Below are 24,804 nucleotides of genomic sequence, written 5' to 3' on the forward strand. Positions count from 1 at the left end.
ATTCCTGTCACATCATATAAAATATCAACAACTATGAGTAAGCCCATATAGTGTCTCCACTTCATATAAGTTGGCCATTGGAGCTTTTATCAAGCCGTGAGAAGAACAATCCTTCAGTTTCTTTTCTTTCACCAGCTAATGAGCATGAATGGCTTGAAAAATTTAAAGGTTTGTAGTGTTCACTTTTTTTTTTTTTTTTTTTTTTTTAGAAATTGAGCCAGGTAATGGCTATATCACAAAAAGAAAATAATTCCTTTAACTCCTCTATGTTCCTATCTTATATCCAAAGACTAGTTGTTGATATCCAGCCTGGCAATTGTACATGTTAAAATAAAGAACTGTTTAGAGTCTAGCTTCTTTAAAGGAAATATTCTTGTCTGTATCAGGAGAGAAGCTAAAAATAAAATGCCACACAAAATAGTTCAGTAGCCTCTTATAATTACTCTTGCATTCTTTGACTTTATTTATCTGTGGGTGAGATTTCAAGACAATTGTTCAATACTGCAAGAGTTGATCAGAAGCAAATAAATAAGAAAACAATCTCATGAACTTCCTTCTGGTTCTACAGAATGCTATCTCACTCACATCCTCCAGTGTTGAGAAACGGAGACACCATTGGGACAGCTAGTGTGGCTGGCAGAATAAGAGACCCCTAAAGATGTTCACACTCCAACCCCTGGAACTTCAATATATTTCATCTTACATGGCAAAAGGGCCCTTACTGATGTAATGAAATTAATTATTTCAAGATGGAAAGACTCTCCTATATTATCCAGGTGGACACATAGGCTTTTAAATACATGTTGATTTCAAAGAGGAATGGAGAGGGAGAGAGAGAGACAGAAACTCAAAGATGAGAGAGAATCATGGATTAGCTGCCTCCTGCACACCCCACACTGGGGTTTGAGTCTGCAACTCAGGCATGCACCCTGACCAGGAATCAAACCATGATCTCCTAGTTCACAGATTGATGCTCAATCACTGAGCCATGTTGGCCAGGCCACATGGGCTTTTAAAATAGGAGAATCTTTTCCAGCCGAGTTCACAGTGAGGGGGAGATGTGACTATTGAAAAGTGGTCAGGCTTGCAACATCTATGGCTTTGTAGATGGAGAGAGGGTGCCATGAGCCATGGAATGGGGGTGGTTCCTGAAAGCTAGAGAAAGCAAAGAAATGGAGACTCCCTGAGAGCCACAGAAGGAATGCAGCGTCACTGACACCTGGATTATAGTCCAGTGAGGCCTGTGTCAGATTCCTAACCTACAGAGCTGTAAGTTAGTAAGTGTGTTGCTGTAGCCAGTTTGGCTCTGTGGATAGAGTGTCAGCCTGTGGACTTAAGGGTCCCAGGTTCAATTCTGGTTTGGGGCACAATACCTAGTATAGGGCCTGCAGGAGGCAGCTGATCCATGATAATCTCTCATCATTGATGTTTCTATCTCTCTCTCCTTCTCCCTTCCTCTCTGAAATCAATAAAATATGTTTTTTTTTAAGTGTGATTGTTTTAAGCCTATAACTATGTGGTAATTTGTCAGAGCAATGTAAGTACAGAAAGAATCAAGAAATTTCTATACATACAAGGGACTCATAAATTATTTAATATAGGATCTCCCAAACTGTTCCATGATCGAATAAGTTTGAGAAAGTTGTTCATGTCAGCTCCATCTTAAAGAGCCATTACAATAAACAATAGCTAAGGAAAAATGGAGAAGTCGTACAGGTGGAAAATTATAACTCAGAGCATCTACTAAATACATTTGCCATAATCTCGCCTCCTTTTCTTTTCAGAACATCTCTTCGCATCCCTCAGATCCCTCAGAACACAGTTGGGAAATGCTGACCTAACCCCACCTGCTCAGTTGAGAACCTGAGACCCCAAAAGAAGTTGCCAGGATGGCACTTTGGCAACACAAAGTCACAATCCTGGCTTTGCACTCCTCATCTGGAACCCTGGACAGGATGCCACTCTGTCCCACTGGTACGAAGACCCATTTCCTGGCATCAGAGTCTGTCCAAGTTGGACCTCAGCTGGGAGAAGAGGACACCAGGGGAGAATCAGCCCAACAAAGCTCATAGCAGATAACATTGTCCTCAATTAGATCAAAAACTGAATGGCTGTTTAGCACTGAACATACTATTTAAAATAAAAGTGTAACCCTAGCTGGTTTGGCTCATTGGATAGAGTGTCATCCTGAGGACTGAAGGGTACTGAGTTCGATTCCAGTCAAGGGCACATACCTGGGTTGCAGGCTCAATCCCCAGTTGGGGACTTGCAGAAGGCAGTCGATCAATGATTCTCATTATTGATGTTTCTATCTCTCTCTCCCTGTCCTTTCTGCTCTGAAATCAATAAAAAATAAATGTTTAATAAGCTATTAAACATATACTAATTTCATATTAAGAAGAGGAACACAATAAAATATTTTCCTCCAGTGATTCAACATGTTCCTAAAAACTCCCAATTCTGCTGCCAAAGTCTATTTTCCACAAACTCTGGTCTCTGAAAATGTTAATTTGAGAAGGAAGAAAGATACAACCAAATGGCATTGTTTGTGTTTGTAGAACTTAAATAATGCTTTCCCACTGCCTGTTCCAAGGGCTGTGAACCCACTGTCCTTTTATGTTTTTCATTATCCACATCTTTCTGTAGAAACTGAACACTTTTCTCCACCACCTCAGCCTTAAAATAATAATAATAATAATAATAATAATAATAATAATGACTAATGAAGCTAACAACTCTGAATACTTATTTTGTGCCAAAGGAAACTCATTTAATCTTTACAACTGATTAAAGTATTACTACTAACATCTGTGTTTTACAGATGAGCCAACTAAGGCACAGTGAGTTTAGGTACTTGCCCAAGGTCACACATAAGAAGTGGTCAAGCCAGAATCTGAACATAATTTGACTCAGAGCAAGGTTCTCTGTAACCAGTAGCCCAATGGTCCTTAATGAGAGTGATTCTACCTCCCAGGAGACACTTGGCAATGCCTGGAGACATTTCTGGTTGTCACAGCTGAGGAGTGAAGTTCTACTGGTTTCCGGTGGTAGAAACCAGGGATGCTGCTACAGGACAGCTCCTACAGTGCACAGGACCGCTCCACTCCCCCCAAACATGCACAGAGAATGATCCTACCCTAAAGGGCAAGAGATCCAAGATCAGAAAACCATGCCCTAGTCTCATGCTCCCAATGACAGGTCGTTTTGAATGGACCACTTGTTGGTAAAATCTATGATTGTCATTCCCAGATTAGAAACTCCTATCTTCACCTGGTAAATGACATCATCTTAGCCTGGAAGGGGGGGCACTTTGAGACATGGGGGCCATTGAAACATCTTCTTATAGCATCCATTTATTCTGTTTCTGCTGGCCATGTCCCTGGCATCCCGGGACACCAGGTCATTTTCATTCTTGTCCTTCAGTGGACAGATGAGAGAGAAACTAGCCACCAGGGAGTGTGTGAAAAGGGCCAGAGAGAAGATTCTGGTTCCCATTAGCTCTGCCTTGTAGTCCAGAAGACACAGAGCTGCATCTGCGTCACAGATCATGGCAACAGCAAAGAGATGCAGGCACAACGGGCTGCTTGGGGTGCAGAGCAAGTTTAAGAGTCAAAATGTTTTCAGAGAAGAGTTCTGCAATATCTACTCAAAATGTACTTGTGCATACCCCCTGGCCTAGCAATCTACTTCTACAAATGAATTTTATAGAAATATTATAAAAAGTGCAAGATACATTTACAGACATACTCACTTCAACACCATCTCTGATAATAAAAAATAAAGCATTGGCAATAAAAACAATAGAAACACGTGTATATGTACCAAAAAATGTGTGCTAGCATGATCATAGCAACATTATTTGCAACAAAACTTGTTAACCACCCAATGCCTATCCAAGTAGAATGAACAGCTTGTGATATATTCACACAATAGAATGCTACACAGGAATAAGAATAAACGCCAGCCACCTCCAACAAGATGGAGGAATCCCACAGACATCATGTTGAGCAAAAGAAGTCAGACACAGAAGATAACATACTTTATGAAACAATTAATGCAAATAGGCAAAACCAAAGTGTGCTATGAAAAGACAGATTAAGAGTATCTCTTGGGCCAAAACCGGTTTGGCTTAGTGGATAGAGCGTCGGCCTGCAGACTAAAAGGTCCCAGGTTTGATTCCAGTCAAGGGCATGTACCTTGGTGGCGGGCACACCCCCAATAGGGGGTGTACAAGAGGCAGCTGATTGAGATTTCTCTCTCATCGATGTTTCTAGCTTTCTATCCCTCTCTCTTCCTCTCTGTAAAAACTCAATAAAATATATTTTTTTTAAAAGAGAGTAACCCAGCCTGCATGGCTCAGTGGTTGAGCATCAACCTATGAACCAGGAGGTCGGGGTTCAATTCCCGGTCAGGGCACAAGCCCCAGTTGTGGGCTCTATCCCCAGTGTGGGGCGTGCTGGAGGCAGCCGATCCATGATTATCCCTCATCATTGATGTTCCTATCTTCTTCTCCCTCTCACTTCCTCTCTGAAACCAATACAAATATATTTAAAACAAACAAACAACAAAATACAACAATCAAGAGTAATTCTTGGGGAGAAGTATCTGGAAGAGAGTCCAAGGGGGCCTCAGTGTCCTGGTCATGAATAGCTATCGCTTGTGGATAGGATTCTTAGGGACTTGAATGTCCTGCCTAATGCATTTCTATGTTATTTGAATTGATTCACAAACACATATTAAGTTCATACTCAGAAAAAAAGACACAGAAAATTAAGATGAACGAAATATGCCTTCAATTTGACACTGTTATTATTTCACCATTCAGGAAGATAAAGGTTCTTGGTGGATGAAGAGAAGGATGATGGAATAAACTCCGCGCTTTGCCTGCAGGGTTGCTAATTGAACCCAGTGTTGGAGGTCACTTTGGTTTGTTGCTGGCAATCCTAACAATTGATTCAAATTAGCACTTGTGTGCTGGGCTGCTCTGCATTCAGAGGGAGTTGTGGTGTGGCCACCACAAACAGAATTCTTGGCCACACAAAGAATGTATCTACAGAACAGCAAAACAACTGGATTTGTTTGATTAAGTGAACAAAACCATATATTCAGAGGAAGGAAAAAGCAAAACAGCTACACCCAAAGGAACCCGCTCAGCTGGGTGGTTCATGAAATGTACCCATTCATTGAGTCAACGTTTCAGCACCCTCATGCAGAGGCTGAGCAATAGTCAGTTTGGAGTGAAATACTCATGGATAAACCAAGAACCCATGAAAAACACCCCTTTGTCCATCAGCAGCACGTGTTTTCTGAGTGCCCACAGTGGGTCTGCTGCTATTATTTTATAAACAATTGCAAATGTCATTGCATTGAGCATTCTTAATCTGACCCATGGCACTGAACAGAATCCACTTCAAATAAAAATAAGCCCTAGATGGTTTGGCTCAGGGGATAGAGTGCCAGGTCCCAAACTGAAGGGTTCCATGTTCGATTCCGGTCAGGAGCACATCCCTCAGTTGCAAGCTCAATCCCGGCCCTGGTCAGACATGTGCGGGAGGCAACCAATAGCTGTGTCTCTTTCACATTGATGCTTCTCTCTCTCTCTCTCTCTCTCTCTCTCTCTCTCTCTCTCTCTCTCCCTCTCCCCTCCCACTCTCTCTTAAAAAGAGTAATGGAAAAAATTATCCTTTGGGTGACGATTTAAAAAAAATAAAATAAATTTAAATGAATAAAACAACACACTGATTTGGGTAGAGTTGATAAATTGCATTTTTTTTATTTTTTACCTACAGTTAAGGTCTTGGAGACAAATATAACAATGAATTCATAAAATGAGATGTATTGCAGTCCATGCATCTCAACCCTGGCTGTACATTACTATATGGAACTGAAACAGAATTTCTGAAGGTGGCACCTGGCCAACAATATGTTTAAAATCTCCCCATGTGATTAAAAAATACAATGAGTTGGAGTGATTGCTCAGAACAATTAAATCAGAAGCTAAGTGGAATATGACCCAAACAGGAGTATTACTGAAAAGCTACACAAGTGGTTCTGAAGTATAGTCTGAATTGAGACCATTTAGAACAGCAGTCACCAACCAGTGGTTCATGGATCGCTGGTGATCCATGAGTGGGGACCGCTGATTTAGAACACCAATTTCCTCTAAATTTATACTATAAAAAAGCCAGAGCTGGCCTATCAAGAACCGGTTTGTAAAGAGACCCAATATTACGTGGCCTCAGCTTGTACGTTTCACCAAAAAAATGATCACAAGGTGATATTCTACCATGTTATTGAAGCATCCATCTTGTATGAAAACTGCTGTTTGAAATTTTAACCCTGCTATTTGGCTTCTGTGGATATAACCTTCCCCAGACAAGGTCATCAGTGCTGGCGCCAGGCCAGGCCTCTGGTTGAGGTCTCAAGGCCCTAGTACACACTGGCTCTTTAAGAACTTGCAAAAGGGGGCCGGAAACACTCCATATTTGGGAGACAAAGAGGGTAGGATCATATAAATAGGAAGAATTCCTGCATGTTGGGGCCCAGAATTTGAGATTCGTTTTCCTCTGGACCCGAGCGTAATAAATGTAACTCCATCTCTCTAAGTATTGCTTTGTTCTTCTGCGGTTTTCTGTAACATTATGACTTCAGCTGTTTCGGCTAATGTATATATGGATTAATCATTCAATATATATGGATTAGATCCCAATTTTTTGTTTTGCTTTATTTTAATCCTCACCTGAGGATATTTCCCATTAATTTTTAGGGAGAGTGGGAGAGAGAGGAAAGACAGAGACAAACATCAACGTGAGAGAAGTACATCAATGGGTGGCCTCCTGCACAAGCCCAGACCAGAGCACGGGCTGGGGAGGAGCCTGCAATCAAGTCCATGCCCTTGACCAGAATAGAACTCGGGACCCTTTAATGTGCAGGCCAACACTCTATCCACTGAGCCACACTGGCTAAAGTTAGCTCCCAGTTTGTTAAGTGCTTACTATGGTTAAGCAGTGCACCATCTGCTTGCTTTAGAACATTTCACATGCTCCTCACAACAATGCTAGAAAGAACTGAGTGGGAATAGTTATTTCTAGGGGCCCACTCACACAGGGAGGTATTCCCCCAGAAGGACTGCTCTCACTCAAGGTTAGAGCGGGTCTAGGAGACCCAGCCTCGTCCAGATGCTCTAGCTAGCCTATATCTTAAATGTCAGGGGAGGGGAACGGGGTAAGGGAAAGGTCTCATAGATGCACACACTCAAAAATATCCTCAAAACATGTTTGGTTACAATAAATTTAAGCCAGCACAAGTCTAATGCATGCTGTAGTATCTATGATAAAAAACAAGAGCTAAAAGCAACATGCTGTAATTGCCAGAGTCCATGAGAAATAGAACTATTTACGTTCTGGATTCACAGAGAAGCTGCTGTGTAATGGCAGCCTATTTATAAACACAATTCTGGCTCACTGGCTTCGGTGTGCTAGCACTGCTGTGCACAGGGCATCGGGTCCTAGACGGTCACCTTTACACAGCCATGGGCAGTTGGAAAAACCACTTCCTCCACATTGAGCGCAGCAAACATACCAGTTGTCACCTCAATGATGTGTAGATTCCCACTCTGAGTGGGACAGAAGTTGAGAATGAGAAGAGCCCATAGACACAACTTCCAACCCCTTTATTTATATGGGTTCCCAGGCAGGACGAGGCCCCTCCCCTCCCCCCAATGCCTTTTTGAACAGAAAAGAGGTCACGCTTCAAAACTGACTTTCTGGTATTTACGTATTTTTAAAGCCCACATGCTTCCTCTCTTTCTTCCATTCCTCAGCCTAAGTTAGATTAGTAGGATTTGATTAAACTGTGATTGCTCACTTGATTTTGTTAGTCATGCTATAAATCAAATCTCATGCTTTTTTTCTTTTCCTTTCTGCCTAAGGAGTGTTTATAGTCCGCAGAATAATTTGAAAGCTGAGTTAAGTAAAACTCTTTGGGAACCGTTTATACCACTTTTATGGTTGTGGCATAGAACACTCCAACTCTTAACTTATATACTTTCTGAATTATTGGCATCATGGTTCCAAGCCTTTAAATTAAAGACCACTGACATATACCATTTTATATACCATTTTATTTTTAAATAACAATTTCAATCTTGTTTAATGACCTGAAAACTGGGTGATTTTTCCCACTGGATATTTTTAAACAGTAATCTCATCCAAATCTTCTTTCCCTTATTCAATTCTCCTTCCTTCCTTCCTTCCTTCCTTCCTTCCTTCCTTCCTTCCTTCCTTCCTTCCTTCCTTCCTTCCTTCTAAGAAATCATAGATTTGGCCTAGCTGCTTTTGCTCAGTGGATAGTGCTAGCCTATGCACTAAAGGGTCCCAGGTTCAATTCAGGTTGGCAGGGGAGTGGTTAGGGGCAATCAGGCAGGCAGGCAGGCAAGCAGTTGGGAGCTAGCAATCCTGGATTGTGAGAGGGATGTCCAACTGCAGTCAGAAATCCCTCAACGGGTCCCAAATTGGAGAAGGTACAGGCTGGGCTAAGAGACCCCCCCCCCCCGTGCATGAATTTCATGCACTGGGCCTCTAGTGCTATATATTTATGTTTCTTATGCTTTGAATATTACAGATACTCAATAAATATTTTATTCTAATCATTTAAAAATTCCAGAGGTGTACAAAATGACATAGCACACAACTATGATTGTCCTAAGAGCACAATGATGATGAAGATGATGCACTAGGTAAGATTTTAAAACTGGTAATTTTATGATCCTAAAGCGATGTTAGCACTATCCTGGGGAAAATGTCATAGTTAGAACAAAGATGCATTCACTCCACAGAGTTCTGTGACAGAATGTTGCATCTGTTTAATTTCACTTCAAGTAAAAAATTACACAATAATAAAACACGTGAGTAGAATTATATTGATTTCTGGCCTTCTTCCTGATTTATTTCATTCCTCAGAATTATATCAGCTTCAGATCTAGTACATACTCCAAGCAGACATACCACTCATGATGCGATTTTTTAAAATAGAGGTTTGGAAATAATTCTTTACAGTTATTGATGAATTTTGTATAATTTAGGAATGTGATAGAAGATAATAACTGAAAAAGCTACTCAGGGCTCTGTCCACATTCAAGGGGCCATTAGCTGAAACAAAAATTGGAATGGATACTCAGAATGCCAATACTACCAGAAGTGGTAACATTGCTGGTCCTTAGGTCCTACCACATATTTCTTGCTCCCTATATAATGAGCAGATCATAGGAAAATATTATTCTGACATTTTACATTTATGACTGTGTGAGCATTTCCAGAAGAGATGAAGATGAAATGTATGCAACTAAAGTGTAAGAATATAAGCATTTTTTGCCCAAGAATGAAAGAAAAACTCGGCCCATCCAATATGTAAGAATGACAGTTTCCAACCTTTTAGGTGGCAAACTATTCCTTTTGTTTCTTTGAATTTGTGTATTCCCTGCTTGAGCAAGGAATTGTCATTCTTAATACTGGAAATCATGTTTTAGCAGACTCAAAGGTATATTGAGTTGCATTACTAGTTTCCCCTTACTAATATTTCTCCATTTTCCAGGTAGGAAGGTAAGTGTACAAAAAAGTCAAGAACATTGGCCAAGGTCTGGCACCAAGGGTCAGTGGCTCAACCACAATTTTGACCTAGGCTGTCCTGCCAAAGCCAAGTTCTCTCCACCATGGCATATTGCTTTTTTTCATGTATGTTGAACCTCAGTAGGAAAGTGCAACTTACTTTTGGTGTATTTTGCTTAACAAGCAGAAATTTAAAACCTTGATTTTACATGACTGTGTTACCTCCATTAACGCAGATGTAACATTTTCTCTCCCGACAGTTACCAGTTAATTATAATCCAAGCAATATACTATCCATCTGCATATAATTTCCCTTATTGAACATTACCCCACCAGATATTTAGCAAATGCTTACAGATCTTTCAAATTATTATACAAGCTGTGCAAACTCTTTCTGTGAATGCTTATATTATTAAGATATTTTCTACTAGTGTTGTAGTAGGATTGGGACCCTACCACTTTAAATAAATGTATATTATTTTGGTCTTTGATTTTATGTTCAGCTTTTTCCCCTCTTAAGAATGAGCATACAATACACTCAAGGCTAGGGAGGATCTGGTGCTATCATTGACTCATCACTTTTGCTGAACATGAAGGAGAAATGTTACACCCCAAACATCTTGTATCTCCCTTGTATTTGTTCCATTCACAGATTATTTAAAAGGAATGAAATAAAATCTTGACTTCCCAGAGACTTTCAAGACTAAGTTCCTTGCCCTAGCTGGTTTGGCTAAGTGGATAGAGCTTTGGCCTGCAGACTGAAGGGTCCTGGGGTGGATCCTAATCAGGACACATGCCCAGGTTGAGGGCTCCATTCCCAGTATGGGGAGTGCAGGAGGTAGCCAATCAATGATTCTCTCCCATCTATCTCTCTCTCCCTCACCCTTCCTCTCTGATATCAATAAAAATATATTTTAAAAAAGAATGAGTCCTGCCAAAATCGGTTTGGCTCAGTGGTAGAGCATCGGTCTGTGGACTGAAAGGTCCCAGGTTCGATTCTGGTCAAGGGCATGTACATTGGTTGTGGGCACATCCCCGGTAGGGGGTGTGCAAGAGGCAGCTGGTCGATGTTTCTCTCTCATCGACATTTTTAGCTCTCTATCTCTCTCACTTCCTCTCTGTAAATAATCAATAAAATATATATATTTTTAAAAAAGAATGAGTCCCTTAGATTAACAACTAATAATATTTTGGTGAATATCTCCCCAATGAAGAAAAAGGAATAGAGGGGAGGGAGGGAAGGAGAGAGGAAGGGAAGAAGAAAAGAAAAGGAGGAGGAAGAGGAGGAGGAGGAGGAGGAGGATCATTTTAGAGAAAGAAGACTATAAAATTCTCTTTTCCACTTAACTACGTGTCACAAACATCTTTCTATGTCAACAAATACAGTCTGACACCCTCACTTGGAATGTTATATGTGTCATAATTGATTTGAACCAGTCCTCTTATGGTAAACATTTTGCTTTACATGTTAGTTCATAAACACATCTCTCTACATTGTCCTGGGGAGGAGCAGGCACCAGCTGTGATTGAATCTTTCCTTGATGACTCAGTATGTGTGTGTCTCTTAATGCACAATCACTGCAGAAGCAGAAAGTACAGAACTTCAGTTTGAAAGACAAAAGTGGTCCTATGTATAATTAATATTCCCTTTCCTAATCTAGCCAAAGAACTACTGGAATACTTTAGATGCCCAGCCTTTGCCACAGTCCCCAATGCCTTCTGGTGTCACCACAGTTTCTCTTCCCCCCCCCCCCCCCCCCCCCCCCCCCGCTTTCTTATGAAAAAACACAGACATAGGCACAGAGTGTGTTAGCTTCCTGAAGGTGAGAAGGATGATTCGATCCAACATCCACTCCCAGCATTCTCCTTCCTAATTCAGAGTGGAGAATTCTAGATGTCATGAGGAGTTTTAGAATTGGACTACTTAGTCATTGGTGCTCAATAACGGCTGTTCAAGAGATGTCACAATCTTGGCCTCTGAGGGATATGGTCAGGGCTTGAGACCCTGAGACCATCTCCCTTTGCTGCATAGTTATTTCATTTCCTTTCGCCTCATTAATAAGTTTCCTCTCTTCTTTTCAGGACACTAGGGGCTTGCTGGTCCAGACATCACCAGTGAGCATCACACTAAATACCATCACAATGCATTTTCTTGTTCTTAAATGTGCCTTTCTTTTCTTTTTCTTTTTTCTGGTTCCTTACCTCTATTTTTGCTTTTCTTATGGGTCTTGCTCACTTATTAAATGTCCTCACCCAGGAAAAGATCCCTCTTTTTTATATAGCTTCAAAAAACCAGCCATACAACATAGTTAATTCCAATGTATTCTGAAAATAGGAGCTGATGATTTGCAATCAATAAAGTATGTCAATGTGGGTGAGAGGATTTTCTTTATGTTATTTGTTTCAAGTTATTCCTTGAGTTGAAGGGATTCTACTAGTAAGAATATAATAATAATAATAATAATAATAATAATAATAATAATAGCCTGGCTGGCATGGCTCAGTAATTGAGTGTCAATCTATGAACCAGGAGGTCACAGTTGGATTCCGGGTCAGAGCACATGCCGGGTTTGTGGGCTCCATACCCAGTTAGGGTGTGCAGGAGGCAGCCGATCAATGATTCTCTCTCATCATTGATGTTCCTATCTCTCTCTCCCTCTCCCTTCTTCTCTGAAATCAATAAACATATATCTTTTAAAATAATAATAATGATAGTGAAGCAGCTTTATTATATTAAGCAAACAAACTCAGCCACAAATAAGAAAAAAGATATATATATATATATATATATATATATATATATATATATATCGTAATATATTTGCTTGTAGTCTATTACAGTTTGAACTAATAGGATAATGGCTTGTAAAACTTTAGAACAACTTCCTTTTTAGGTCCTTATCAGAGACCATTTGCATGAAGTCCATAGGAGCAGTTAACAGCAATGCTGAGCTACCCCTCTTAGCTGTTTAAAAAGCCCACCTAAATGACTGCACGATTTCTTTGTCTATGGAGAAGCCACATAAATCAGAAATTTTTAATATTTTCTTAATATCATAGATAATGTCTCTACATTTTTCAATTGCTCAACACATTCATCTGACACCTAGTTTGTAAGAGATTTTTCTAGGTACCAAAACGCTCCCAAAAAAGTAGAAGGCACAATATCTCATTGCCAAGGGTTGCAAAGGGAAGTCAGTGTGTTGATCAGAATTAGTGAGTGGTGGTTTATCTGAGTTCTGAAGAGTACAACTCCATTCCAGCAAAAACAAATAAAAACACACACAAAGAAACACAACAGCCTAGAGAATATTTTCTTATAAGTAAATGCTAATAAAAGAAATATTTAAAAGTTGACTTTGGCTTCCGTTATCTAAGAATATTCACTCTTGAAATTATACCTGAATATAGTACAACCCTGAACCTGCTTTAAGAGAAGATTCTAGAGTAGAGCCCCTATAGATAAAGGCTTCTGGAACTCATAACACCTGACTTATCCAAAGATCACCCACATACATCTCGTCTACTGCTAAAAACCAGGAAGTTCATCAAAGGGGGAAACCCCAAAACAAAGTAAAAAATTCTCCCAGCAGTCAAAACTCGATACCACAAGACTGACATTTTTGAGCTTTTCTCACAAGTGAGCCTCCGGGCCCACATTGCTTGGAGTATCCCTTTACTTGCAATTCACACATACTTCTGACAGGTTTGGGCACATCATTCTCCAGCACCCTCTGGAGTAAGCAGCAATTAGAAGGGGAGAAGTTGCTACCTAAGCAACATGGGCACTGCAAAATGTGATGAGCTGCAAGTAGAGAAAAATTATAACTACTGTAAAAGTGGGCAGAACAACTTTTTAAACAATTATAAAGCAACATATACAAACATGTATAATTTGTTGTTGTTTCTGAATGCCTACTATTGGAGTTTGGGCATCATAGAAAGTGAGGACATTAAAGCATGCTTCCTCTCAGAGCTCAATGCTGCTTCAGCTCTTGACTACCCTGGGTTATCTTTATTAAAAATATGTGATTGGTCCAAAGTGAGGAGAGATAATGGCCGATTCTTGCTGCCTGAGATTCACCCATGCTTTCCTCATCTCCAGCTATCAGCAGACCGGAACAGTGTGGTTCATGGTTTGTGCCCAAGAGGGTAAAAGGTTGCCCAGCCTCGGGTCCTTGCATATCAACTGCATGTTTTGCAGCCCTGCTTGATCCCACAAGACCTCAGGAGGGACTGAGAGTAGGTATTTCTGGGCCAAAAGATGACCCAAATATGGTGTTTTTATAACCCTTACCATAGCAAGAATGGTAGCCTATAATTGAGGAGGGCATTTATTCACTCATAATTTAGATAAAAGTTTTTTTAGAAAATAATAAATCCATTCATGTATTTTTCCCCTATAGCAACACAAATGGTCTCAGGTTCATAAGTATTCGACAAATACATTTGGAATAAATGCTTAAGTGAATGAAGGCACATTTTAAGGTCATATTGTCAATTTATTCCAGAGATACTGTCATAGAAGAAAATATCTTATGCTTATGATCCATTTTTTAAAATAGTGACTTTTTTAAAAGAAAAAAAATGATGTCAAAGATTCAGAAAAACAAGAATAAATATTTTGGAAATGTTATAGTCTCTATATAACAAATAAATTGTTAATTTATAGTAAATTCTGCTTTCTTGTATAAAGTCACCTTATTCATAAATAAACATTGCTTATAAGAATGTTTCTTTTGCCGAAACTGGTTTGGCTCAGTGGTAGAGCATCAGTCTGCAGACTGAAAGGTCCCAGGTTCGATTCCGGTCAGGGGCATGTACTTTGGTTGCAGGCACATCCCTGGTAGGGGGTGTGCAAGAGGCAGCTGGTCGGTGTTTCTCTCTCATCGACGTTTCTAGCTCTCTATCTCTTTCCCTTCCTGTCTGTAAAAAAATCAATAAAATCATATATATATATATATATATATATATATATATATATGAATGTTTCTTTCAATTGAAATTTTGTGTTTCCCCCCCAAAACCATTGAAAAACATTTAAACTGCATAAGTGGGACCTAAATTAGTAAAAGAGATTTCAAGCCTAGAGATCCATATTTTAATACCCTATGATAGGATAGGCAGCAGGGGAAAATAAATAGAACCAAATGATTTCCATTGTATTTCTATGGTATTTGCCATCAAAGCCAGAACAATTGTGCACAATGGATTGGCAATAACTCAATATCTAGTGGACCAGAGCAATTAATGCCCCAATAAGGGATCCTTGTTGACCTTTGTGGCAACAAGGTCACTCTCATTCTTGAAAGATGAGACAAAGTAATGAGACAAATTCTGTAAAATTACAAGACACAATCAATTCTTGAAAGATGAGACAAAATAATGAGATCAATTTTGTAAAATTACAAGACACTCTCATGCTTGAAAGATGACACAAGGTAGGGAGGTAAATTTTGTAAAACTACAAGACCACTAGTAGTTCACCAATGACTGAACTGGTAGACATTAACCATCATTTTGTAGAAAAAAATATGTGCTTAATCTTTTTCAGGCATTCTGATATATTTAATTAAATAAAATTGGGGGGGGGGGTTGAAAGAGAATTTAAAGTGACCTGCATTTTCCTTCTCCCTCCTATTCTCCTTTAGCACCTTGGTGCTCAACCCCCCCCCCCCCGTTTATTCCCCTTCTGCATAACCTTACCAACAAATATATTCATATATAAATGCAAACCCTGGACACAATTGGCTTTTAAAACCCTATTCAATGTTCACTTTCACATATACATTTTGCCTGTTAGAACCTTCTCAAAGCCTACCTCCCTCCATGAGGGTTATTCACTTCCTACGAATTCATTCCCAAAGACCATACTAGAATCTTATTTATGGGCATATAAGAAACATTTACTGTACCGCAAGTGATACTGCTGGGGAGGGTGATTACTTTCCATTTCTCCCAGAGATGTCTCTCATTTTGTTTTCACACTAATCCTCTTAGGTAGGCTCTGTAATCATCTTCATGTTACTAATGAGGAAACTGATCTCAGACAGGCTAAATATATTGTTAAAGGTCCATCAACCCTTGGTGAAGATGGGGTCAGGATGTATGTAAGTCTAAGGTGTAGTTCTTAATAAGATACATTGTCTTTCCTGGATAATTTCTCCTTGAGTTTAATTCAGCCAATGTGGACAACCCATATAAAAACATGTGTACATGTACAAACTTTATAAATATTACGTAAGTAATCAAAGAAATCTGGTTATCCTGACAAAATTATCTGGGTATATAATCATATTTCTTTCACTGATCTACTATTGATAGACAACTCATGAGCTGCCTATCATTAGCTACAAATTTGCTTTTTAATTGATCCAATTGTAGGATAAAAAAATCCATATGCTTTACTAAAGTATGGATATGCTTTACTAAAAGACATAAATTTTTAAATATTTTTATTGAGTTCAGAGAGGAAGGGAGAGGGAAAGAGAGAGAAACATCAGTGATGAGAGAGAATCATGGATCGGCTGCCTCCTGCATGCCCCACACTGGGGATTGAGCCAGCAACCTGGACATGTGCTCTGACCAGGAATCATGACCTGTTGGTTCATAGGTTGATGCTCAACCACTGAGCCATGCTGGCTGGGCAATAAACATGGATTGGGCCAGAAGGATGTGGGCAAAGAAGGGCCAGCATACTGAGAAAGACTGAGATACTATGTGAGATGAGGGAGCCCAGGCACTGTTCCATCAGATAGGTATTTGTTTGCAAGGACCAAAGTACATTTTTAAGTGTGAGATCTGGTGTGTGATACATTTCTTGCCTTGCCTTTTAGATCACCAGCAAATGTTTTGCTACTGTAATAACCTCAAGTTCATGGGTGCTTGGATGGCAGATGGGTTGTAGGATGGGGCCAAGGAGAAGAGACTTTGTCCCCTCTTTTTGTGGCCACCAGAATGGTGTTAAAGAATGGTGGCCACAGGCAATAGAGAAAACACTTTCAATGAGAGTGGAAAATAAAACATAGTGATCCCTAAATTATAATCCCTGAGAGGAATATTGGGGAAAGCTTTGGGGTTTATCAGAATGGGGGCTTTGATCAATTTATCTTGATCAGAAAAGAATGTGGAACTCTAGGAGATATCATGATTACACCATAAGAACTCAGCCATCTAACACTTTTTTTTTTGGTAAAGAACGTTATGTTTGCTAAAACAGGGAACAGATAATGACATAGTTGCTTCTTGAAAGTAAATCTGAATATATCAGCATGTGCAGTCAACTTACTTGCTGACTTAAAGACAGTGTGATGAAATTTTTTGCCTGTAAACCTATTATTGCCCATAATGAAAGACTCTATATGCTCTAATCACAACATACAACCTTATGTTTGATCATACCTTCTAAAAAGTCATGATACAGAGATTTTTCCTTATACTCAACACATTTTTCCTTCAGAAACCTGATTGGTTGTTCTAGATGCTATGAATGATATAAATTGAGCTCTCAGTTGGAAGAAAACTATAGGATCAAGCATCCCTGAGTTTCAGACAGAAACCTGCTCTGAATACAAATACTCAAAGGTATGTGAATTTCATTCATCATTTGGTATTATTTCTATTATGATTATTTCTTTTTCTACAGTCCATGTCCAAAAGCTATGATGTATTATGCATTGTTAATACTTTATGCTGTTAACATTCAGTTACCTCTTCAGTTGGATCATAATTGAGACTCTGATTATTAAATGAAATATGTTACTTCATAATGCAGCTAAGTATCTATATTTCTTTAAATTTTAGTTCCAAAATCTTAATGCACTTTGGGGGCCAAATTTCAAAGCAAAATAATTACTTTAATTACTTCTCAGGTAAGATAAAAATAATTTCCACACTGCAATCCACTACTTTAAAAAACATTTTACTTAATGGCATCAAATACAATCATCAACTAAAATATCTTTCTCATTAATTCAAACTTTTAAAAACAGATTTAGGAGCTAGAAAGTGTCAGTGTACTTTTCGTAACCAGCACTCTGACACATGGTATTAACTTCCTATGCAAAGTATAAGGTCTTTCTTCTGAGAGTTTTAAAGTTAGACAATCGTTTATACCACAAAGCTAATGTGCATGTGAGAGGGGAGCCTGTTGTGCTTCATGTCTCAGGGGCTTTATTTGTGGAATAAGTACAGTGCAGTGTCAAACCAAAGGGAGGTGCCACTGATTAAATATGGAATCTTCTAAGTAGATGGCATTCAAGATTCATGGAATAATCACAGAATGCGAGTGCCATCTCCTGCCTTCCACTTCACCACATCTTTTGCTACACACCTGGGTTTCAGAGATGGTACCGGAGGGTCTTGCCTGAAGTCCTACTGGTGGGAACACCTGTAGCTAAATTCCACTCCTTCCTCACTCCGTTGGCAAATTACTTAATGTCTTTTCTCAATGATTAAGTTTTTAACAGTAGCAATGCTCAGGCAAACTGTACCAAAAAAAAAAAAAAAATCCTCTACCTCCTGGTTCTAAAAGTATCAGATACTGTGTACCTTGATGTTCTCTTTAATTTTAGAGTCAACTCAATTCTTTGAATCATTCATGATAAGCTACACTTAGCTTATAGGACTCTAAAGCTTCTGGGTGTAGGGAAATGGCATGCACAATGCTGCAATGATAGATTGTCCATGTCCTTGCAACTTGTTCAGCTCTCAGCCTAAAGGAAAAGCATCTTTTTCACTATTGGGACTTCAGAAACAACAAAATGGGCTGAGAGCTGGTTATCGTACATGCATGAAGTAACCTCCGAAAGAACGGTCCCATCCTTCCCACTAACAACAGATTAACATGGATTATGTGGGTTTTATGGAGTTTTAAGTACACCCATATTTGAGAAGAGATAAAGAGTGTGTGTTGACATGTTTCAGGACCATCAAGCAATGGGGACCTGGATTTTGCTTGCCTGCCTCCTGGGAGCAGCCTTTGCTATGCCCGTGAGTAAAACTACCCCCTGCATATGTCATTGCCCAATTGTACCATCTAGGGAAGAAAACTGCCACCCTAGCTGGTAAACTGGGGTTTAGAACAGTATTAAGATAAGATGTTCTCAACTAGTTTTGTGTTTGAAAAATACTTTGAAGAGCTTGTTTTCTAAAAAGTAGATTCTCAGATGCCTCCACCAAAGATTCTGATTGAGTACAGCTGGGGTTGGGCCCGGGACTCTGCACTTGAATAAGCACCCAGGAGGTTAGGATGAAACCATACGCTTGTAAATATCATTGCCCATCTCTAGATGGAGGGAAACTTTGGAAGGAACTCTTGAAAAGCCTCCAGAGAAAGCACTGAAGTCAGCCTTAGGCAAATTTAAAAATGCCAGTTTTCTCTAAAACCTAATTTTCCGTAAGTGTCCAAATCTCTTTCTGCTCTCCCAACCCCAGTGCAATTAAACAGAATTGCTACATTTGTAACCTCATACCCTTCAGAGGGTAGTTTCTATGATAGGAACCATCTTCCTGTTCTCAGTGGCCTCATCCTTTTGGATGCTCCTGCTAAGCACATGAGTTCTGGGTGGAATCCTACCAACCCCCACTACATATGGATATATTTTACACTCAAAGGTATAAAGGCCAGGAAGTTGGGCCCATTCTCCCTGAACATGGGTACAGAAGCTCAGAGAGCTTAAGTCACATGAAGGCACAGTAGGATCCATCTGCTGCTCAGTGGCAGAGAGAGCAGTTGATACAACCAGAAGCCAGCAAAGCTTGCATATCTGGTTCCTCTCTTCCTCTCTCACTCACAAGACCAAAACTCTGCACTCTGCCTTCCTGAAATCCTACCTTGTGGCAATTCTTGTCCCCCCTAGGAGCCTCTACATTACAAATTCAGCCCTGTTTTCCCTCCTCAACTCAACACCCCTACTCTCTGAGGGCTTACATCAAGAAGGTATAGAAAAGGCAGTTATATGACTAAAAGAATTCACACTCAGATGAGAGCAAATTCACCCTCTTATGAAATATGAGCATTTTAAAAGAATAGAGCCTTGGATAGCTTGATGTCTGAGGAAGATGTTCCACACAATGCTCTCTCCCCTCCTTCTCAGCCATCCCATGGAAACCAAGCTCCAGCATGCAGGCATCAGTCACCTGTCCTGCACTTTGCACAGGACAAATAGTCCTGGTTTAGGTCATTATTTTGGTTGTTTTTATTTTCATGTTTCTGCCACAAAAACATTGATAGAATAATAACAAAAATAGGCTTACACTTCATCAATCAACCCTTTCTTTTTCCATGGGGATTTGTGTTTCCACTTCCCTGCACCTATCTTGTCCTCATGTTCATCAATAATCCACCTGTTTGTTTTGTTGTTGTGTTATTTGTTTTGCACGTGAATTACGAGGAATCTCTTTGATACTTACCTCCCACCCCCAGCCTCTGCTCCTGATCTGTGAGGGAAGGTTTGTGAGATGATTCTCTCGTTGGTATTTCATATTGTGACAGAGAAATATGTCTCTTCCCAACATGGAGTGAATTTCAAGAAGTAAGATGGTGGGATAGAGTAGGATTGATTGACAGCATGGATGGTGGGTGTCCAAAGGTCACTGGAGGACAAATGTGTGCTGGTTCCTGCTTCTAGGTCTCCCACCATAGGACTGCAACTGTGGGGAAAGTCTTCTAGTTGTTCTGGGCCTCTTTCAAGTAAGAGGGCTCCTCTCCTACACAGCATCCATGTTCAATGAAAAGCAGACCTCAAATATAGTCTGCATTATGTAGATTTTTTAAGTAGCTTCAGTCTCTCTTAATGTGAACAATTGCATATTGACTTAATCTCTTCCTCTCTCTCTTCCTCTTCTCTCCCTCTCCCTCTTTCATTTTCTTCTCCTTCTCCACTCCCTATAAAAGCTACCACCTCATCCTGGGCACCCTGGTTATATCAACTTCAGCTATGAGGTAATTTTTCTCTTTACTAATTTTGACCATTGTTTGAGTTAACAATGTCCTGGGATCTGTAAAGAAGAGTGTGTTGATTCTTCATTCAAGATGTTTCTCAGTCCCGCTTTTTTAGTTCACCCTACTGCTTCCTGGTTTAAGCTCTGGTGAGTTGCTTCAAGCCTGCATTGCCCCAGCATGTTCCTGCCTGGCCTCTCTGCCTCAGTTTCTCCTGCTTATATGACATAAACGTATTCCCCATGGAGCTGTCACTCAGGGGGACTGCATGGTAGGGCAGAAAATAAACTCTGGCTGAGCAGGTTTATTCTATCCTAGCTCCTAAAATGTGGAGAATCAGGTAAGATGTTTAGATCCTTTCCAGCTAGAAAACTCCTAAGATGTTCATACCCTGTGTGTATCCCTCACTTGTATTTACTGAAAGATTAGTGACCACGTAGTCTATAAGACATTCTTAAGAGCAACAAAAAGCTTGAGATTTCTGAGAATTGGGTTAGAGGCTCTCCTCAACCCCATACTAACCATGTGACCTTGGGCAAGTCATTTTCATTCTCTGCAATTCTGATTTCCTCATTTGTAGAAAGAAAATAATCATAGTACCCACACTTCAAATTACTATTTGGGAAGCAAAATAGTCCAGCAACATAAAAGGTCCTTTGTCAAGTATAAATTGAGCAAGATTAATAATTGTTTGTTGTGCTGATATCAAATGCTGTAGAACTATATTAAGGAGTCCCTGCCCTGAGGTTACCTAGATATATACTGTTTAGGAAAGGAATGAGACTCTTCCTTCTTTCATAGGTTTAGATGACAATCTATGAGTCTATTTATTCATACAAGCTGAGGAAAATGTGAATAAGAATTTCAGGCAAGATTTTCTGTTAAACCTTAAAAGGTTGACATATTTGACCAGAAACCCTGTGTTTATAGAATGAGGAACATAGTTTCTGCCTCCTTTATTTTTTCATTGTGACATCAAATAAAAAAATAATGATTAATGTTGTGTCATATTAATTTTTCTGTGTTTTTTTTTCCTCTTGCAAAGAAGAGCAGAAGCTGAGGAATTAAACAGAATTGCTACATTTGTAACCTCATACAATGTAACCTCATGAACCTCTTTAACTCTCCATGACCGTGTAAGAGTGAGGGTGATGCCAGGTCAATATGGCTCAGTGGTTGAGCATCGACATATGAACCAGGAGGTCAGGGTTCAATTCCAGGTCAGGGCACAGGCCCGGGTTGTGGGCTTGATCCCCAGTGTTCGTAGTGCAGGAGGCAGCTGATCAATGATTCTCTCTCATCATTGATGTTTCTATCTCTCTCCCTCTCCCTTCCTCTCTGAAATCAATTAAAATATATATTTTTAAAAAGATTGATGGCGATGATACTTGCCTCAGAGTATGTGAGATAACATGGAAAATGTGTGTGATGGATATAGCATAGCACCTAACACACAAATGTTTATTCTTTCTTCCATAGAACTCATATTTTTAGGTTATCAATATTGGCAGGACTGCCTTTTTGAATGTATATTTCATGTAACTGTATTAAAACCAATATATTTTAATGTCTCTTTCTCTTAAGGTGCTCACCCCCCTGAAGTGGTACCAGAACATGATAAGGCAGCCGGTATGTAGATATTTTGTTCTTTATTCTCTTAAACCATGAAGTGAGCATTTCAATTCCCTGTTAAGTGAAATACCATATCTATGCCACATCTGACACTAACAGGAAGTCTAGTTTGTAAAGGTCCCATCTGAGGACACAGTTAGAAATTCTTGCCCAGGAGGAATGAATAAGTATTCAGATTGGCATAAGGACAAAAAAAAAAAAAAAAAAAAAAAAAAAAAAAAAAAAAACATTGCTATTCTCCAGCTGGAAGCCAATGAGCCGATGGTAAACCTGCCTCTTTGTTTCTCACCAGTACACTTCCTATGGTTACGAACCCATGGGTGGATGGCTGCACCACCAAATCATTCCCGTGCTGTCCCAGCAGAACCCCCCGAATCACGCCCTACAGCCTCATCACCACATCCCCGTGGTGCCAGCTCAGCAGCCCGTGGTCCCCCAGCAACCAATGATGCCAGTTCCTGGCCAACACTCCATGACTCCAACCCAACACCACCAGCCAAACCTCCTTCCGCCCGCCCAGCAGCCCTACCAGCCCCAGCCCGTCCAGCCGCAGCCTCACCAGCCCATCCAGCCCCAGCCACCCGTGCACCCCATCCAGCCCCTGCCGCCACAGCCACCTCTGCCCCCGATGTTCCCCATGCAGCCCCTGCCCCCCATGCTTCCTGACCTGCCTCTGGAGGCTTGGCCAGCAACAGACAAGACCAAGCGGGAGGAAGTGGTGAGTATATCCTGAAGCCCCTACAACACCTGTGACAATGGTAAAGCCAAGTTGGCCCCCAGTTCTCAGTTTTCAAACAATCCAGCTTCTTCACTGTCAGGAACTACAGGTCATTGACTCCATTAGTATAAGCATGTGCTGTAATTTTATATGATCAGCAGGTGTATCCACATGCCTTAGTCATGAAGACCATAGCCTCAATGGTGGGTTTAGATGCTTTCATTCCTACCAGAATATATATTACTGAAACCTGTTATCTTTATGAACAATAATATAAAACAATACCTGTTCTCCTTATTGTTTAAGTGTTAGATTAGCAAGAGTAGGCTAAAAGTGCACTGAAGATTTTTTGAAAGGAGTGAGGGGATGCCAGTATTTGAACAGGTAGGTGGGAAATCTCTTTAAAGACCTCCAGAAGATGACCTGTTTGAAGTGGCTTTTCATCAAACTTGGAGGAAGCTACACCAGACAGACTGCCAGGTTCCTTTTTGGTGAGGAGCCAGGATACCTGGGTTCCAATTCTGGCTTAGCTCCCAAAGAGGAGATGGTATTAAACAAGTTACTTCAAATTTAGGGGTGTTTTTGTTGAAAACAAAAGAAAAGAACTAAATCAGATCATTTTCAAGCCTCTTTTCAAGAACAAATACCATAGTTTCCCAATAAAAATTATAATATATGTCACATGTGGCTTCACAATGATGGAGAATAAGGGGCAGAATTTTTGACTTAATTGTATCACAAATACTCCGGTACCTATACTTGATTATTGTCGTCTAAGGTACATATGCCTTATTTGTATAGAAAATACAGTCATCTATCTCTGTGTTAATAACTAAGGCCATGAACTTCATAATGTGTTCAAACCCTGCCAGAGCTATTTATAAAGAGGTGACTTCGAATAGGGAGCTTAAACTTCTTAAAACTGTTTAAAAATAGAGTATAAATATTGATAGCTTGTTAGAATTGTTTTATGGAAAGTAAAGTGGTGAGATCAGATCCTGGCATACAGGAAGTGCTTAATCAAGATACCAATTGTTATTTTATAATTAAATAATAGTTTTAAGTATCCTGAAGGCAGGAGCCTTCATCCTGGATACCTCACTTCTAATGTCAGAGAGATAACAAAGAAACTTTGAAAATTACAGAGCCAAACTTAAAATGGTTGTACATTGTTTTTGGAAAATTGAAGCCCTACATTTGTAAATGATACTAAGAATATTTGTAAATTATTTTAATTGTTCCTTTTGCTATTTTTTTTTCAGGATTAAAAGGTCAGAAAAAGAGAAGATAACTGAAGGAAATTCTTCAGTTACTTATAGAATGACAATAATTTGTGCTTAGCACCACTTTCCTTAGCAAATTCTATAACTAAAAATGAGTTCCATTAGCAAACAATAAAAATGTTTTAAAAATAATTCATGTCTTTGTGTTGAATTCAATTTAAAAATTCACATCACTTTTGAGAACAATTTATAATGGCTATTTTTAAAAATATATTTTTATTGATTTCAGAGATAAAGGGAAAGGGAGAGAGAGAGAAACATCAATGATCAGAGAAAATCATTGATCGGCTGCCTCCTGCATGACCTTACTGGGGTTCGAGCCCACAACCCAGGCATGTGTCCTTGATCAGAATTGAACCCAGGACCCTTTAGTTCTCACTCTGGCACTCTATCCACTGAGTCAAACCAGCTAGGGCAATAATGGCTTTTCTTAAATAAGATAAGATCTTCTCATTTATACCTACAAAATGACCATTTTTTACAAATGAGTACTATATTTTCCTTTAGAAAAACTTTAAAATATACTATCTCAAATCTTTTAAAAAACAGGAGTTTATATCCTATATAATAAAAGGGTAATATGCAAATTAACCCAAAAGGTAGGATGACCAGAATGACCACTGG

At 39.7% G+C, this 24,804-nt stretch overlaps 2 protein-coding genes across 2 annotated transcripts in view; one reads left to right on the forward strand and one right to left on the reverse strand.

Annotated features, from left to right (window-relative positions):
* Window positions 1–24,804, reverse strand: part of ARHGAP6 (Rho GTPase activating protein 6) — a 275,716-nt gene that overhangs the window by 120,404 nt on the left and 130,508 nt on the right. The window lies entirely within an intron of this gene.
* Window positions 17,138–24,281, forward strand: AMELX (amelogenin X-linked). The gene is made up of 6 exons (XM_036420496.2): window positions 17,138–17,189; window positions 18,531–18,596; window positions 20,503–20,550; window positions 22,132–22,176; window positions 22,472–22,897; window positions 24,160–24,281. The coding sequence occupies exons 2-6, from the start codon at window positions 18,543–18,545 to the stop codon at window positions 24,163–24,165; spliced, it is 579 nt and encodes a 192-aa protein (XP_036276389.1). The 5' UTR covers window positions 17,138–17,189; window positions 18,531–18,542; the 3' UTR covers window positions 24,166–24,281.

Source organism: Pipistrellus kuhlii, unplaced genomic scaffold, assembly GCF_014108245.1.
Source record: "Pipistrellus kuhlii isolate mPipKuh1 unplaced genomic scaffold, mPipKuh1.p scaffold_m20_p_69, whole genome shotgun sequence".
NCBI classification, from domain to species: domain Eukaryota; kingdom Metazoa; phylum Chordata; class Mammalia; order Chiroptera; family Vespertilionidae; genus Pipistrellus; species Pipistrellus kuhlii.